The sequence below is a fragment of the Parus major genome, chromosome 1A (assembly GCF_001522545.3).
Source record: "Parus major isolate Abel chromosome 1A, Parus_major1.1, whole genome shotgun sequence".
NCBI lineage: Eukaryota > Metazoa > Chordata > Aves > Passeriformes > Paridae > Parus > Parus major.
The window spans coordinates 11,766,945-11,780,705 of record NC_031773.1 but is presented as its reverse complement, the minus strand read 5'-3'; the positions used below and the strand labels follow the sequence as shown (position 1 = coordinate 11,780,705).

General features: G+C 38.3%; 1 protein-coding gene across 2 annotated transcripts in view; it reads left to right on the top strand.

The window, feature by feature from the left end:
• Nucleotides 1–13,761, top strand: part of RELN (reelin) — a 271,266-nt gene that overhangs the window by 116,268 nt on the left and 141,237 nt on the right. For both annotated transcript variants that reach the window (XM_015628416.3, XM_015628417.3), the window contains exons 5-8: nt 824–856; nt 2,490–2,568; nt 8,959–9,055; nt 12,453–12,504. In XM_015628416.3, the coding sequence (XP_015483902.1) occupies nt 824–856; nt 2,490–2,568; nt 8,959–9,055; nt 12,453–12,504 (261 nt within the window). The remainder of the gene's footprint in view (nt 1–823; nt 857–2,489; nt 2,569–8,958; nt 9,056–12,452; nt 12,505–13,761) is intronic.

Sequence of the window (13,761 nt, the reverse complement as noted above, 5' to 3'; positions counted from 1 at the left end):
ATTTAAGATCGAGCAAGGCTATGGGTGTAGTAGCTGCCACGGGGGATCTCACACACTGTGTAGCCAGTTTCTGCCCATATATTTTTATGTAGCTGTGCCCCTTTCAGGTACAGTCTGGTTCCATTTGTATAATGCTGCACCAAGACTCCTGTTGCAAAGTGTTGGTAGAAGGTTATTTATTGAACTGGTGCCATTTCCCATGTGCCCCCCATGCAGTGTGTCCTTACAACATTCTGGTGTTTCTTGGGAGGCAGAGACCCACTGGGGAATTGATCAGCATTGCCTACAAAAACATGCTTTGATGTAAATGCTTGATACCATAATTTGCAGAGGTAATCTGTTACTTATTGTCCTAGGAATATTTGGATTACTTCCACCAGTAATATTCCCAGTAAAATGTTGCTCAGTGCAGTATAAAAGATCAAAGTATGGCATTTCTTGCCTCTCCTAGACTATTTCTGTTATTGAGCTTAATTTCCTCTCTCTTTGTCAGTCCTTGAGGTATTGAATCTTAATCCAAATTATTTTTAACACTATCTCATAATTCTAGACTAGAATTTATCTTTTTACCTTACCATAAAATCAGTACTGACCTTCACTTATTTTGATGCTTATTTTAATTAAGAGAATAATTATTTTTGTTTTCCTATTATATTTTTGCAGCTTTTGGGGTCTATCATGTTTTTCACAATTAAATACTGGGATAGCTGATTTAAGAGAGTATATACTGTACAATTTGTTTGAAGCTGAGTTGATTTTAATGCTGCAGTTGAGCCCTGTTCACAGAAGATATTCACGCACTGTGTGTCTTTGTTTTCCACAGCCCCGACAGAAGCTCCAGTACATCCTCACCTAGGTAGGTGATTTTTCAGGAGTCATTCTTACTACTTAAACTCAGAATCACTGACTTTATTATAATAAAAAATCTGTGATGTCAAAAGAAACTAAGTCTGAGGAATTCAAATTAAAATGAGGTTCATATAAAAGGGATTGAATTTTGTCTAATTCTGATCAGTTGTTTCTTCATTGTGATTTTTACTGCTCCTTATTGCCTTTAAATCCTTGCAGGGTGAGTATATCATGCTGCAGACCTTTTGCTCCTCATTATGTATTAGAGCATCTGTTTGCAAGAGAACCAGGATTGGAGCACCCCTGCTATGGAAACAGGCTGGAAGAGCTGGGATTGCTCTGCCTGGAGAAGGGAAGGCTTCAGTGAGACAGTAGAGCACTTTCCAGTACTTTAAGGGGATACAAGAAAGATGGAGAGGAATTTTCTCAAGGGCTTGTAGAAATAGAACAAGGAGAAATAAAGGGCTTTAAAATGAAAGAGCGCGTGTTTAGATTAGATGTCATGAAGAAAGTCTTTACTGTGAGGGTTGTCAGACACTGCAATAGGTTTCCAGAGAAGCTGTGGATGACCCATTCCTGGAAGTGTTGAAGGCCATGCTGGATGTGATTTTGACCAATCTGGCATAGTGGGAGGTGTCCCTGGCCATATCAGAGATGTTAGAATCAGATGATCTTCAAGGTCCCTCTCAACCCAAACCATTCTCTGATTCTATGACCCATAACCTTCAGTGTGGGACAGCACCTCACACCAGAGCAGGATTACTGTGAGGAAGATTTTGTCCCAGTGCACCTCCAAGGTGGACTCTGGAGCCAGGCACTGCTGCTCCTGCTCTCCAGCCTTGCACCCACCAACACTTGTGCTGCAATTTGGTTTGTCCAGGACAGATTCTGGCATTCTTCCTCAGTTTTAATGGCAGGTGACAGTTATTTCATTCATTTAGTGGACCTATTTGTAGAGAAGAGTCTGTCTAATACAATCACAGGTGCCAAAGTTTTGGGACTTTGAGTTTACTGGTCATCATGCATAAATGAGACAGTAAATCTAGGTGGAATATTGGAGTCCAAAGTTTGCAGAACAGTGGTGAGGAATATTTGCATAACATAAATCACAATCTATGTTCCTTAGATAAGTTGACTTTTACTGCCATGTCTGCTGATACCAGCAGAGAAATTCCAATGAACTCATGGATTTTTGCTTATGAGTTGTCAAAATGAATCTCCTGACTATGAGAGCTGCAATAAACTCATTAGGACTTCTCATCCATTCATTCTTGTGCCCATGTTTGCAAAATCTGGATTTGGAAGGATTTTTTTAAAACATTCCAAAAACCAACAATTTGGAACAAAAGTTCTTAAAAGATTTAGTGTGTACTTGATGATTCCCTCTTTCCATAACCATCACACTTTTGTGATGGGGCACTTCTTAATTTTTTGTGGTACTGTGATCTATAGTAAGCGAAAAACCTGTAACTAAGAAACCCTGGCTTTCATAAGTAACATAACCTAAAATGCAGATTTTTAGAAATCTAAAATGTATTTTACAATTTATTACTTTAACTCTAGGTAAGGCAACATTTAGAAAGCATGAGATGATTGCACTTTTTTTTTTTTTTACATATACTGTTTTGTTTTCTTTGCAGCTGAAATGCACAGTGACAGCATTATCCTACGAGATGACTTTGACTCTTACCATCAGCAAGAATTGAATCCTACCATGTGGTGAGTTTCTGCACTCCTTTATATGCATTTGAGCAAATGAAAGCATTATATTTTTGAATGAAATGAAGTATAAACTGAAGTGTGGGTTTGTTTCATTAGGACCTAAATATTTTGGTTTATTAATTAATTTATTAATTAGTGACTGAGAAATTCTGAGCACATTGAAGTGGGTGACAAATTCTTGTTGATTTCAAATTTTTAACTAATCCAAAAATAGTAGGACTAGAGCTGAGCTCAGTGGATATTTATAAATGAAGATTTTGGTTTCATGAAAACACAGCTTTTCATCAAAAAGGAGAAGAATTTCAATAATTAAACTTTGTTGTTTCAATTTTTTATTTTAATTCATGTTGTACATGGTTTTCGTGAAGCTAACTATAGCAAATAATTCCTTCCAAACTGAAATTGTTTCCAAATAATTAAAAAATTCATAAGAAAACCCTCCCAAAAACCCCAACTGGAATTAAATACCTCTGTCTAATTTCCATGTGATGAAAGTGTTTGAGGTTTATTTTTTTTTTTTTTTCATTTTTTTTGTGGAAGGCGCTTTTTCAAAAATTTTGTATTGTGTAAGAAGGAAAACACTTCTCAGTTCTATAGAGCAAGTTATATATATATATATAACTCCTTGAGTCACTGCCACAGTCCTATGTTGTCCAACAGTAAATAACAGGACAGTATGGAGAGACGACTGGGGGAGCCTATAGGAGTGACCCCTTAGTGCTCTCTTGGCTCAGAAGAGGGGAGCTGGAAACAGTGATGGACTGTTAGCTTTTAGGCAAAAGGAGTGTTCTTTTAGCAAAGATAACTCTTAGACAGATAGCTTTTAGGCAAAAGGAGTGTTCTTTTAGCAAAGATAACTCTTAGACAGACCTCTGAATCTTAAATATTAATAATTTTACCACCACAGTGATCATAATGATAGATGATAATATATCTGTACAATGTCCCAGAAGAGGAAGTTACACATCTCCCTTAGTACAAAACTGATTCTATTCTATATAGTGAGTATATAATTCTATATACAGTATATAATACCCAGATTACATCTGAGGTTTTGAAGGTTGGAGCCTCCTTTTTTTATATAATTATTTCTGAGTTTTCTATTTATTTCAATCGTATTTCATAAATATAACTAACTTTATTGTTTTAATTCATACAAGACATGGAAATATTTTACTGGGTTAGTTTATCTTGTTCAAATAAATCCTTGATGAGCATTTTAGCACTTACCTGGTTTGTTAGTTAATACATTCATTCTGTGACATTTTACTTCATTCTCCTTTTTATTAAGGACTATCACAACTTTCCATCTGTGCAGGTCTTTCATAGCTTAACCATCTTATGTAAAAATGCACAGAATTTTATGGATATTTTTATTTTGTACATACACATTTTAATAGTTTTCAATATGCACCTACAATTTTTGCTCCTTTTGTTCCTTTTGTATCAGCTCTTTAAATGTTTTTTCTGGTCTAGAGGTATTAAGGACCTGCAGTACTACAACATAAAATCCCCTCTTTCTTTACGGGTATGAACAGATCAAGGACTCTTAATGGGTTGCAGAATAGCTGCCAAGGTAGATTGCTTTAGCAGCAGTGTGTTAAATGGACTTGAGTGGAAAGAAATGAGAAGAGGCATTATTTCCCTGCAGATGCCTCATAACTCACCGAGGGCTTGTCTGTTGGGAGCCTCCATAATTTATTTATCCATTGCTCTCAACTTTAAATTCATCCTTGCTTATAGAAGTCTCAACAGAAAAATTTCACATTAAAAGAGCCCCCAGTCTTCTGCTCCTTTTGTGCCCAGGATTTGGATTTTGTCCCTCTGGAATAAATTTCACCACCTTGCTTGGTGAATCAGTGCAGAGAGGTGGGTGCTAGGAGAGAGTCCCCAGAACTCACCACAGTCTTGAGACAGATTTTCCTGTAATAGCAGAAAGCCAGCATTTTCAGCAGTGCTAAACAAAAGTGGAGCACAAATAAAAGAAAACCATAATGAGGTACCATGAGCTTTACAACACATAGAATTTCTGCAGTAGCCCTGCCTCCAGTGAAGACCCACTTAGTGGCAGAAAGCTCATTCTCATTTGATTGTCTAGTGGGAGTAAAATCAGGAATTATTAACAGTTGTTGCCATCCACCCTAAAATTGTGTTTTTCCCCTGGCAGCTGCTAAAATCCCATCTTTACCACAACCAATTGCAGTGAGTGCTGGAGCAGTATTTCCAGCTCTGCTCGGTCTGTGCGGAGCAGCTGCCTCGTGTGCACAGACACCCCAGCAGGGCCGTGCCATGGGGCCACTTACACCCACCCACTCTAATCGTTTCTGAGGCCATTATTTGTACAGATGAAAAGAGAAGTGTTTGTGTTTTCCTCCTGGCTTTTCTTCCCAAATCCTACATAACACTGGCTTGGAAGCAATTAATATTTTCCCACTCCTGATTGCCCTTCTGGCATGTGCAGCTCTGGCAGAGATGTACCATCCAAGTGCACAGCTAAGCAGTTTATATCCTCTCTGTGTGTCCAATTTTATGAGTCCCAGCAGAGCCTGTGTGTCACTCCATTGCTGGGAGAGACCTCACATCTCATAACTACTTTGCACAAGGGCACTGTATGATTTTGAGAGTGACTGCCTGCTCTTTCAAATGCATTATAAGACATTCTTCCCAGCAGCCATCTGTTTCTTTGGAGGCTCTGAAGCAGGGGAGGAGTGGCTACAAGTGTGTTTGGAGTTGCAGAGAGAAGAGAAAGGGAAGGTTGGGATAAGGCTCTTTGTAAAAGAAAAGTTACAGCATCACAGTTCCTGACCTATATCAAAATTTGGTGACTGAAAGAAAACAGGAGAAATTGCTGAAGTGGGAAAGGGACAGAGAGAGGAGGAAGTAACAGGACAGGACACATGCTTATGTGAATGGAAGATACACAGAATAAAGAAGGATTTCTCTACTGGGAGTGTAGGAATGGGACCATGTCCCATCTTTTTCATTTTCTTGGGAAACCACCCACCATGAGAATTTTCTCGTATGGTTTGTCCAACTAATGTTTATAATCTTTTCTTGCAGTATCCAGTCATGTCAGGATATGGTCATTCCCAAAGTCCCCAACCCATAGGCAAAACCTCCTTGCTTAAGCAAAGATTTCCTCATTTCTTGGGTTTTATTTGCCACCAACCTTACAAAGATCTCTTGTCTTGTGAAAAAAGTGTGCTTCACACAATCATAAATGTCCAATGTGTTATGTATCTGATGTGCATTAGCTGTGGAATTTAAGGTAAGTAGGTGATCCCACACCACTGTAAATGTAGCACCAATGTCCATGCTCAGCCAGCCACTGCTGACTTGTTGAACTAACTAGAAGTGTTTAGTACATTTTTCAATTAGAAAATTGAAATAATATAAGCTATTAGTGTCCATGAGACTTTCTGAAAACTGACAGGACCCTTAGATCAGAAACCTCAGGAACCATGGAAGTAACTGATCTCTTCAGCAGGGAAAGGGAACCTGCAGCAGGTACCACTTGTCAGGGAATGGCTGGATGAGTAGAGGTCCAATGTGTGTAGTATGAAGAAGACTGTCTAAGTCATTGAGCACCTGTTCCTGTGACCAGTTTGCCTGCATGTAACCTCATCAAACTGCAGTGGAGAGCATAAAAAGTGCAAAGGTGCTATATAAGAACTAAACCAGGCTAAACAAGAACAAATATAAGAAAATGTTCTGTTTAATGCTATGATTAGATATTCTTAGTGTTAAGAAGATGCATAAATTAGTAAAGAATAAATGTTGGCATTAGTGCATTTTTCTATATAAAACAATTTTAATAGTAGGACTGCAGAAAGCAGGGGGTTCCGTACATTTAAAGGAGAAAGAGCCAGTACAGAAGTGTATTTCTGGCTAATTCTCCTTCCCAACCTGATGTCATGTTTCATCTCAAAGCCTATCAGCACACCAAGCAGTAGTCACTTACAGAAGGCACACTTGTCAAAGATGACATGAAGAATACCTGAGCGTGTAAAATCAATCAATAAGAAACAGAGATTCTCTTGGTCATCACTTCTTCATGGCATATGAGAAATGTACAGGTACAGTGATATTTCCAGTGGCAAAGAGGTTGAGGAAAGCTTTGTGACAGGAGAGAGGTTCTAAAGTGGTTTCCAAATTGCACTAAAACTGTGGGATTAAACTTCAGAAAGATTTATGTTTTAAAATCTCCTGGCAGTTTGAGATGTTTATCTTCTTTATGGTTCAGACATCAGTCAATATAATATCCACATGCTCAGGTATTGTAGAGGGAAAAAAATTACAAATAGGGGTGGGGAAACAGCAGATGTTTCCCCTTCAGCAAAGTGAAGAACAATAGCAGAGAGAGGTGGGACTCTCTAATCCAGAGATGAGAGAGATGGCAGGTCTGTGGAGAAGTCATCTCCATAAATGCGACACATGTCAGCAGTGTCAGCGAGGACCAGCTGTGAAGAGAAAGCTGAAGTGATTTTAATGCGCTAAGATCTTAGATCAGGCAGGTGAGAAGGATAATGTGGAAAGCTGCACCCAGCTAGGGCAATTAATAGTGTCTTCTGTTTGTATAAATAGAAAAGGAATTAACCTTCCTGTCTGCACCAGGAGAGGAGCAAATTGGATCGTTTCTAAACACGTAGTACTATGACGATGATCTGAGGAACAGCAGATCAATTATCTTGCTCTTCATGCATTCTTGTCAAGTTAATGAGCAGTTTATTGTCAAAGGTAATGCACTTCAAAGAGAGCACAAAGGTTTGAATCAGGATTACCAACAGCCATCCAATTTTGTATGAGAGGAGTCATCCTAGGAAAGACAACCAATGATGAAACTGCTGTATTAGCAGGACAGCATTTCTGGATTTCCAGACAATATTTCATTGACCACATTACAGAAGTAGAACAGATGAAACACTTTTTGTTAGTTGAAGTATGGGAATTACAGAATTAAAATATCCCTTGGATTATGTAGCCTGACCTTTTAGGAAGGACTAAGTGGTCTCTAAAAAGTATCCATAACCAAGTTTTCCTGCTATGTCTGTCTCTTTACACATATCAGGAGTCTGACTAGATGCTCCACTATAAAATTCAAAAATGTAGCGGCAGACAATGAAAATTATTTTTATAACAGCCAGACTCCTACAGAACCCCAGGAATTCTTCTAGTTCCTCTCCCTCTGCTCTTTAGTTGTCAGAACTTTGGATCAAGTGAAATTAGATGGCATCTAAACATGTCCTCTGTGAACTCTGCTTCTGTACTTTCTCTAAAAGTAATATTTTATTCACTCACATGCTCTCTTCTTGCCTTTTATTGAGAAATAAAATTATTTGCTGACTGTGACATCTCTAAGTAAATATTAATTCACTGAAGTTTATTTGAACTATACTACTTTATTAGAATATTTTATTCTGCTGCTTAAATTCAAAATCCTAAATGCTATCAGTGTGAATTGCTGAACTACTTAACTGGCATGCTCATTCAGGAAAAACAACTCAAATATTTTTATGTCTGACTTTTTTTCTGGAGTAAACATTTCCCTGCAGGTTTGATTATTAAATTAAGCTTTGAATGCCCAAAGGCAATGTTGGTCAGCACCATTGTGGGCAGCTTCTTGGGGACCAGGTGTATATCCAATGTTTTTTGAAAATGTTGTCCTCATGCCAATATCTGATATCCCAGTCCTAGAAGGTGGGGGAAACAGCCCTTTCCCTATGTTCTACAGCCAGGCTGCCCACAAAGTCCTTCATATTAAATTAAGAATTATCAGAACAGGTGTCTTTAGTTGTCTCTTCAGCACTTACCAGCCTCTCTGAGAATTTCTTTTTTGTTTTTCCCCTAAAAGGTGAGCAGAGTGGAAACTGTTTCTAGGAATATGGAATATGACAAATGCAAATAGAAGCAACAGCAAATGCCATGTTTCACTGCAGCCTCAACCCTGGCCTTTGGGGAAATAACCCTGCAAGCAGGAAGGGGGCTGATCCCAGCCACTTCTCCTCAGCTGTTCTTTGTGGTGACTCCATGATGGTGGGTTTATGTATGGCAAATCAAATGTTCACAAGGATCTTGTAAGAAGAGTAGCTTCAGGGAAAATTATATATGTAAGATTTCAACTGGTTTTCCCATGGTGAGATGTTTTGCATTCAGCAAGCAGGGACACCCCGCTTTAGAGGGGCAGTTTGCCGTAAGTATTGAATCACCAGGGCCTTTCAGAAGGGACAGCTCCAGTGGATCATACCCACAGTTGCTTTGTGTTCAGCACCATGATAACAAACCGTCCAATTTGACCACCAAGACGCAGCAGCCTGATTTTACATCTTACACAGTCTCAAAGATGCAGTCTCTGATTTCCATTCTGAACACGGTGTGCTCTCCCTGCAGGTCTGAGTGCAGTAACTGCGAGGTTGGGGAGCACTGCGGGGTGATAATGCACGGCAACGCCGCCACCTTCTGCGAGCCATACGGTCCCAGAGAGCTGGTAAGTGAAGGCTGCCTCGTCTGCAGGGCTGGGCTGCAGGCTGTGGAGCTGTGTCAGCTGCAGAGGTGTTGGTGTGCTTTGGAAGTTTGCTATTTAGCAAAGGTGCTCTTGAGCAAGGTCCATAGAAGTACACCCAGCAACATCCCAGCGCTTGAAACTGTAGATGCCAACCAAAAGTTATTGCAATAGTTGGCAAGGGACAGTCTCTTGATCCAGCATGTATCCAAATCATGTAAAGTATCTCTGAAATACTGAAAAGTCAAGGACATAGAACTGTGTCTTCAAACTGGCATCATTCTCTTTTTATATCCAACAATTAAATAGAGACAGGGTTCATTTTTCTTTTATTATTTTATTAGTCTTGTCCCATTTTTTCTTGTCCCTGTTGACAAATGTTAATTTGGTTGTAAAACATTACTTGTGAACAATGCATCCTGCAGACTTAAATGCAGCCTGGAGCAAGCACCTGCCAGTCACAGGGAGGTGTATGTAACAGATTGAGTCATGATGAATGGGACAGAATTAATTTTGTTGGGGGTAGTTTGGTCATAAAATTGTTGTAAGAAACAACATGGTGCAATTTGCATTAACTTGAGGTCATCTGGGAGTGGAAAATGAATTGCAATACATAAACCAATGCCCACATGCTGGTGCTGGGCAGCTAGCTGCAGTGATGTACATAAAAGGGGAGATTTGGAAAGCACTGAAAAATTAAAAGGCCAGATCAAAGCCCATGTAATTCAAAATTAATTTTCATGTTTTCAACGATCTTCTGAATGGAGGGAGAGGCTGATTAAAGCTATTTGAAGAGAAAACATGGAAGAGGTCCATAAACCAGAAGTGTTTTGGCCAGGCATCCTCCCTTCAGTTCAGACACTGACAATTTCACAGGGTTGATTTTACTTCCTTAACCAGGACCAGAATTACACAAATGCAATGTTGACATTGCTGATGTGGTGTATAAAAGTCATAAACACACGTAAAACTGATTTAGAGATTTTACATATAAAGAAGAATTTCCCTTGCAGCCAGCTCCAGCCAGGGAATCCTCTTGGGAGTGTTAAATGGTCTCTCTGCTATTTTGCATCCTGTTTGAATGTGCTGTGCTTTGCCAGCTACCTTGAGAGGGCATGCATTGGTTTATGTCCTGTGCATAAGGAAAGTCACACCACTGGGATATTTTTCCTATTTTTTACATTCATTTTTAGTTATAGTACTGAGCATAAGTAACACTACTTGGAAAAAAATCTATTTATGACATTTAACAAACCCAGGGTCCCAGCTCTGCAGGTTTTGAACTGTCATTCATTAACTGTCTTCTCCCTGCTGATATTCAATTTAGACTATCCTTGGTAATCAGGAATTGGCTTCAAAATCCATTCTTGGACTGCAGTTGTCATATTGCTGTGTGGTAAAGTAGCACTACCATGGAATATCAGGAATTTGGAAAAAAATTGTTATGCTACCAAAGTGGTGTGATTAAATAATCATCTGAAAAATTTGTTATGCTTATAAACAGTTACCAGCCTAAAAATATAAGTATTTATATATATTACGGCAATGTTGCAGAAAAATCAAATCCTTCTGCAAGAACACGCTAAAGGCTTAACATTATGGATGAGCACAAGAGTGCTCATGCCAGAGGTGTGATCTAGTTTTATTTTTGAGTATGGACATACTCAAAATTATACATATGGACAAAATTTAATACCTATTGTCTTAGAACCAACCTGTTTCTCATTTGTAATTGTTTTGGCAATTTCACAACATACCTCTTTCTGTCACAAATTTTAATACCTGTTTAAATTCTCCATGATTTTTGTTAATCCTATTCTGTCCCTGCTTGAAATGGATCATGAAACCTCTGTTCCTGCTAATGGCTCCTAGCTCATGAATTACTGCTTTAAAATACTTAGTCAAGAAGAGTTGAATTTGTGAAATATTTTACATCAGCAGCTCTAACAGCTGCTGATTTGCTACCTTGACCTCCTTCTTTTCTCCTGATTTCCAACAGCCACCTGTTACTGCAGGCAGAGGGTTTTTTAATACCAGCTGTCTCTGTCTGTTGGTGAGAATTTACCACTGGCAAAATACTGGAAAATTGTACAGCATCAGAGAGGTTGCAAGCAAAGGAAAATGCCTACTAAAGGCACCCTACCATGCTCTCTGCAGTGTCTGAACTAAGCAGCCCTATGCAGAATTTTGCAAAAACTTTTAGGAAGTCTAGTGCTTTTTCCCAAAGCATTGCTGAAATGATTCTCAATACAATCTAAGTCTACATGAACATCCCTTCTGTGATAACTGATATGTTTAATTTCTTGATGATATGAGCTATTGAACCTCAATAAAGGTTTTGTTTTCAAATTATAACTTGCACAACATAATTAATTGAATGAAAACTAATATAATAGGTTCTCTTAAATCAAATCAGAAAGCAATTTATTATTTGGCTGGGTAAGTGTGATACCTAATACTGAATTGATCCTGGCAGAATGACCTAAATGGGAATGTGACTGTATTTTTAAAGGGGTTATGTAAATGCAGCTGTCCTATTCTTGTTTAAAAATTAAAACTACATGTTAGGACGTGTAGTCTTTTTATCAGCTAATCTTCAATGCATTTCAGTGAAGATCCCACTCCTTAATATTTATAAGATATTATTTTCTGTGTGTAATATGTATGTAGAAAAGAAAGAAAACACACTAAAACCTCATGCCAATTCATGCAGATCTCCATCCATTACTTTCAAAGGCATCATTTAATGAATAGCTCAACTAGGTGTGCACTGGCAGTGGAAGAAGCCCAGTCTCTTTCGCTCTTGGATGCATTGGTTCTTAAGTAGCAGTATTGTTAAATCCAACTTTCAAAATAAATTGCAAACAATTAGGTGTCCTTCACAACACACCAGGGCTTTTTATTTTATGGCATTTTCAGAAGAACCATTCTAATTTGAGCTACTGAAATGTGGAGGCATTCAAAAAAAAAAGAGAAAGAGAGGCCTCAGAGGAGGGTGGGTTGCTGAGTGCAGGGTGAGCTGGTGGTGTTTCTCTTTCTAGGTCCTGGCTGGTTGTCAGCTGTGGGTAGATTCTGCCAACTGTTCATTTTTTTCAATCTTTTAAGGAGTGGTCAAGCAACCCTGTTGCACATAAATGTGGTTTTTTTGGTAGACATTAGTATGGTGGAAAAAAAATCTGGCTTTGACATATGATGAGATTTCAATAATCAAAATGGCATAACAAAAATGTCCGTGATCACTCAGCCTGGAAGGGCTGGTGGTTAACAGTCCTATGCACTGGAGATGTAGGTGTCTAGAGATTTCCCATGCTTTCAAAGAAAAACAAGTGATGAATGTATTGTTTTGCTGATCTAACAAAAATATTTTCTTCTCTTCCCATAGACCACCACTGGCCTTAACACAACTACTGCATCCATCCTTCAATTTTCCCTTGGTAAGTTTAGATTACCTTTCCACCTGAGAAAGTGCAAAAAGGCATTTCTGCAAAGGAAAATGGCCTTAAAGTTCAGGGTTACTTTTTGGTTGATGTTACAATCAATATGAGGGATTAAAAAAATATTTTAAAAACTGCAGTGTATTTATTTATGATATGGAGCTACCATTTTAAGTTTTGGAAATGAAAGACTCCAGTGGATACTCTGATGAGCTGTGTTTGAGTTTTGTTTTTTTCTCCTATGTTATAGCCTGATGTTTGACATTATAATTTCTTGCTCTTTCTCTGAAGTGTGATTATAGTTTCAAAAAGAAAAAAGAAGGCTTTTATCATTTAACCCTCCTGATATATTCCAAGTTGCACCTAGGTAGTGCTGTTTTTAACACATTTGTACAAAGAGAGTAGGTAGGGCAGATGAAGGCTAAATGTTATTAAGTCCAAATTATCAGTAGCTGGTTGTATGCTATATTACTTAGAACACTGTGAGTTATTGCACATTTCACTGTGCATTTGTGGCTATAAATTACAGTAAAGGCTGTGGCTAGGGCTGAGGGCAAATTTGGAACACACCTGATTTGTTAACTCATGTCTCAGTGTTCAAAATATGAAGAATGAAGAAAAAAAATGTTCTTTTGATATAAATGGTTCAATAAAAAAGCAAGGAGGAAATGTAGCCTGCTTCCTCTCTGGACCCCTGGATATGTGTTTCCAAATCATATTCCTATTTTTTAAAAAGTAATTCTCCAAAAGTATCTCAAGAGACGTGTGATTAAACACCAGAAATCTCAGTTGAAAATAAAAACAATCATGTAGCCTGGAAAACAGCTTGGGTTTTTTAATGGATTGGAAATCAAAATCCTAGAAGGCTCAGAAATACATCATTTAAATTTGATTTTTACCTGAAGTTGTTCATTTGGGTATTGCAAGTCATCAGTACCTGCAACTGACTGCAATGTTAATACATCTAACTGGTATCTATCCTTTTATTTTGAATTACTGGTTTTAAAAAGCCAGAAAAATGTATCCAATCCTCAACTGAATTAGTGCATAAATATTTGGTACCTCAGATGAAAACCAGCCTGTTACTGCCCTGCAGTTTCATTCAGACAGTGGAAGGGTGGCAGCTCATTTGATCCGCTGGGATGTGTTGCTCACCGGCAGAAGCACAAGGAGATGTGACTCCTATAAAGCTGCAAGTTTGCCATGATGGAGGAATTTCGCTTTTCATTAAAATTTACAAAAATCTTTGGATTATTC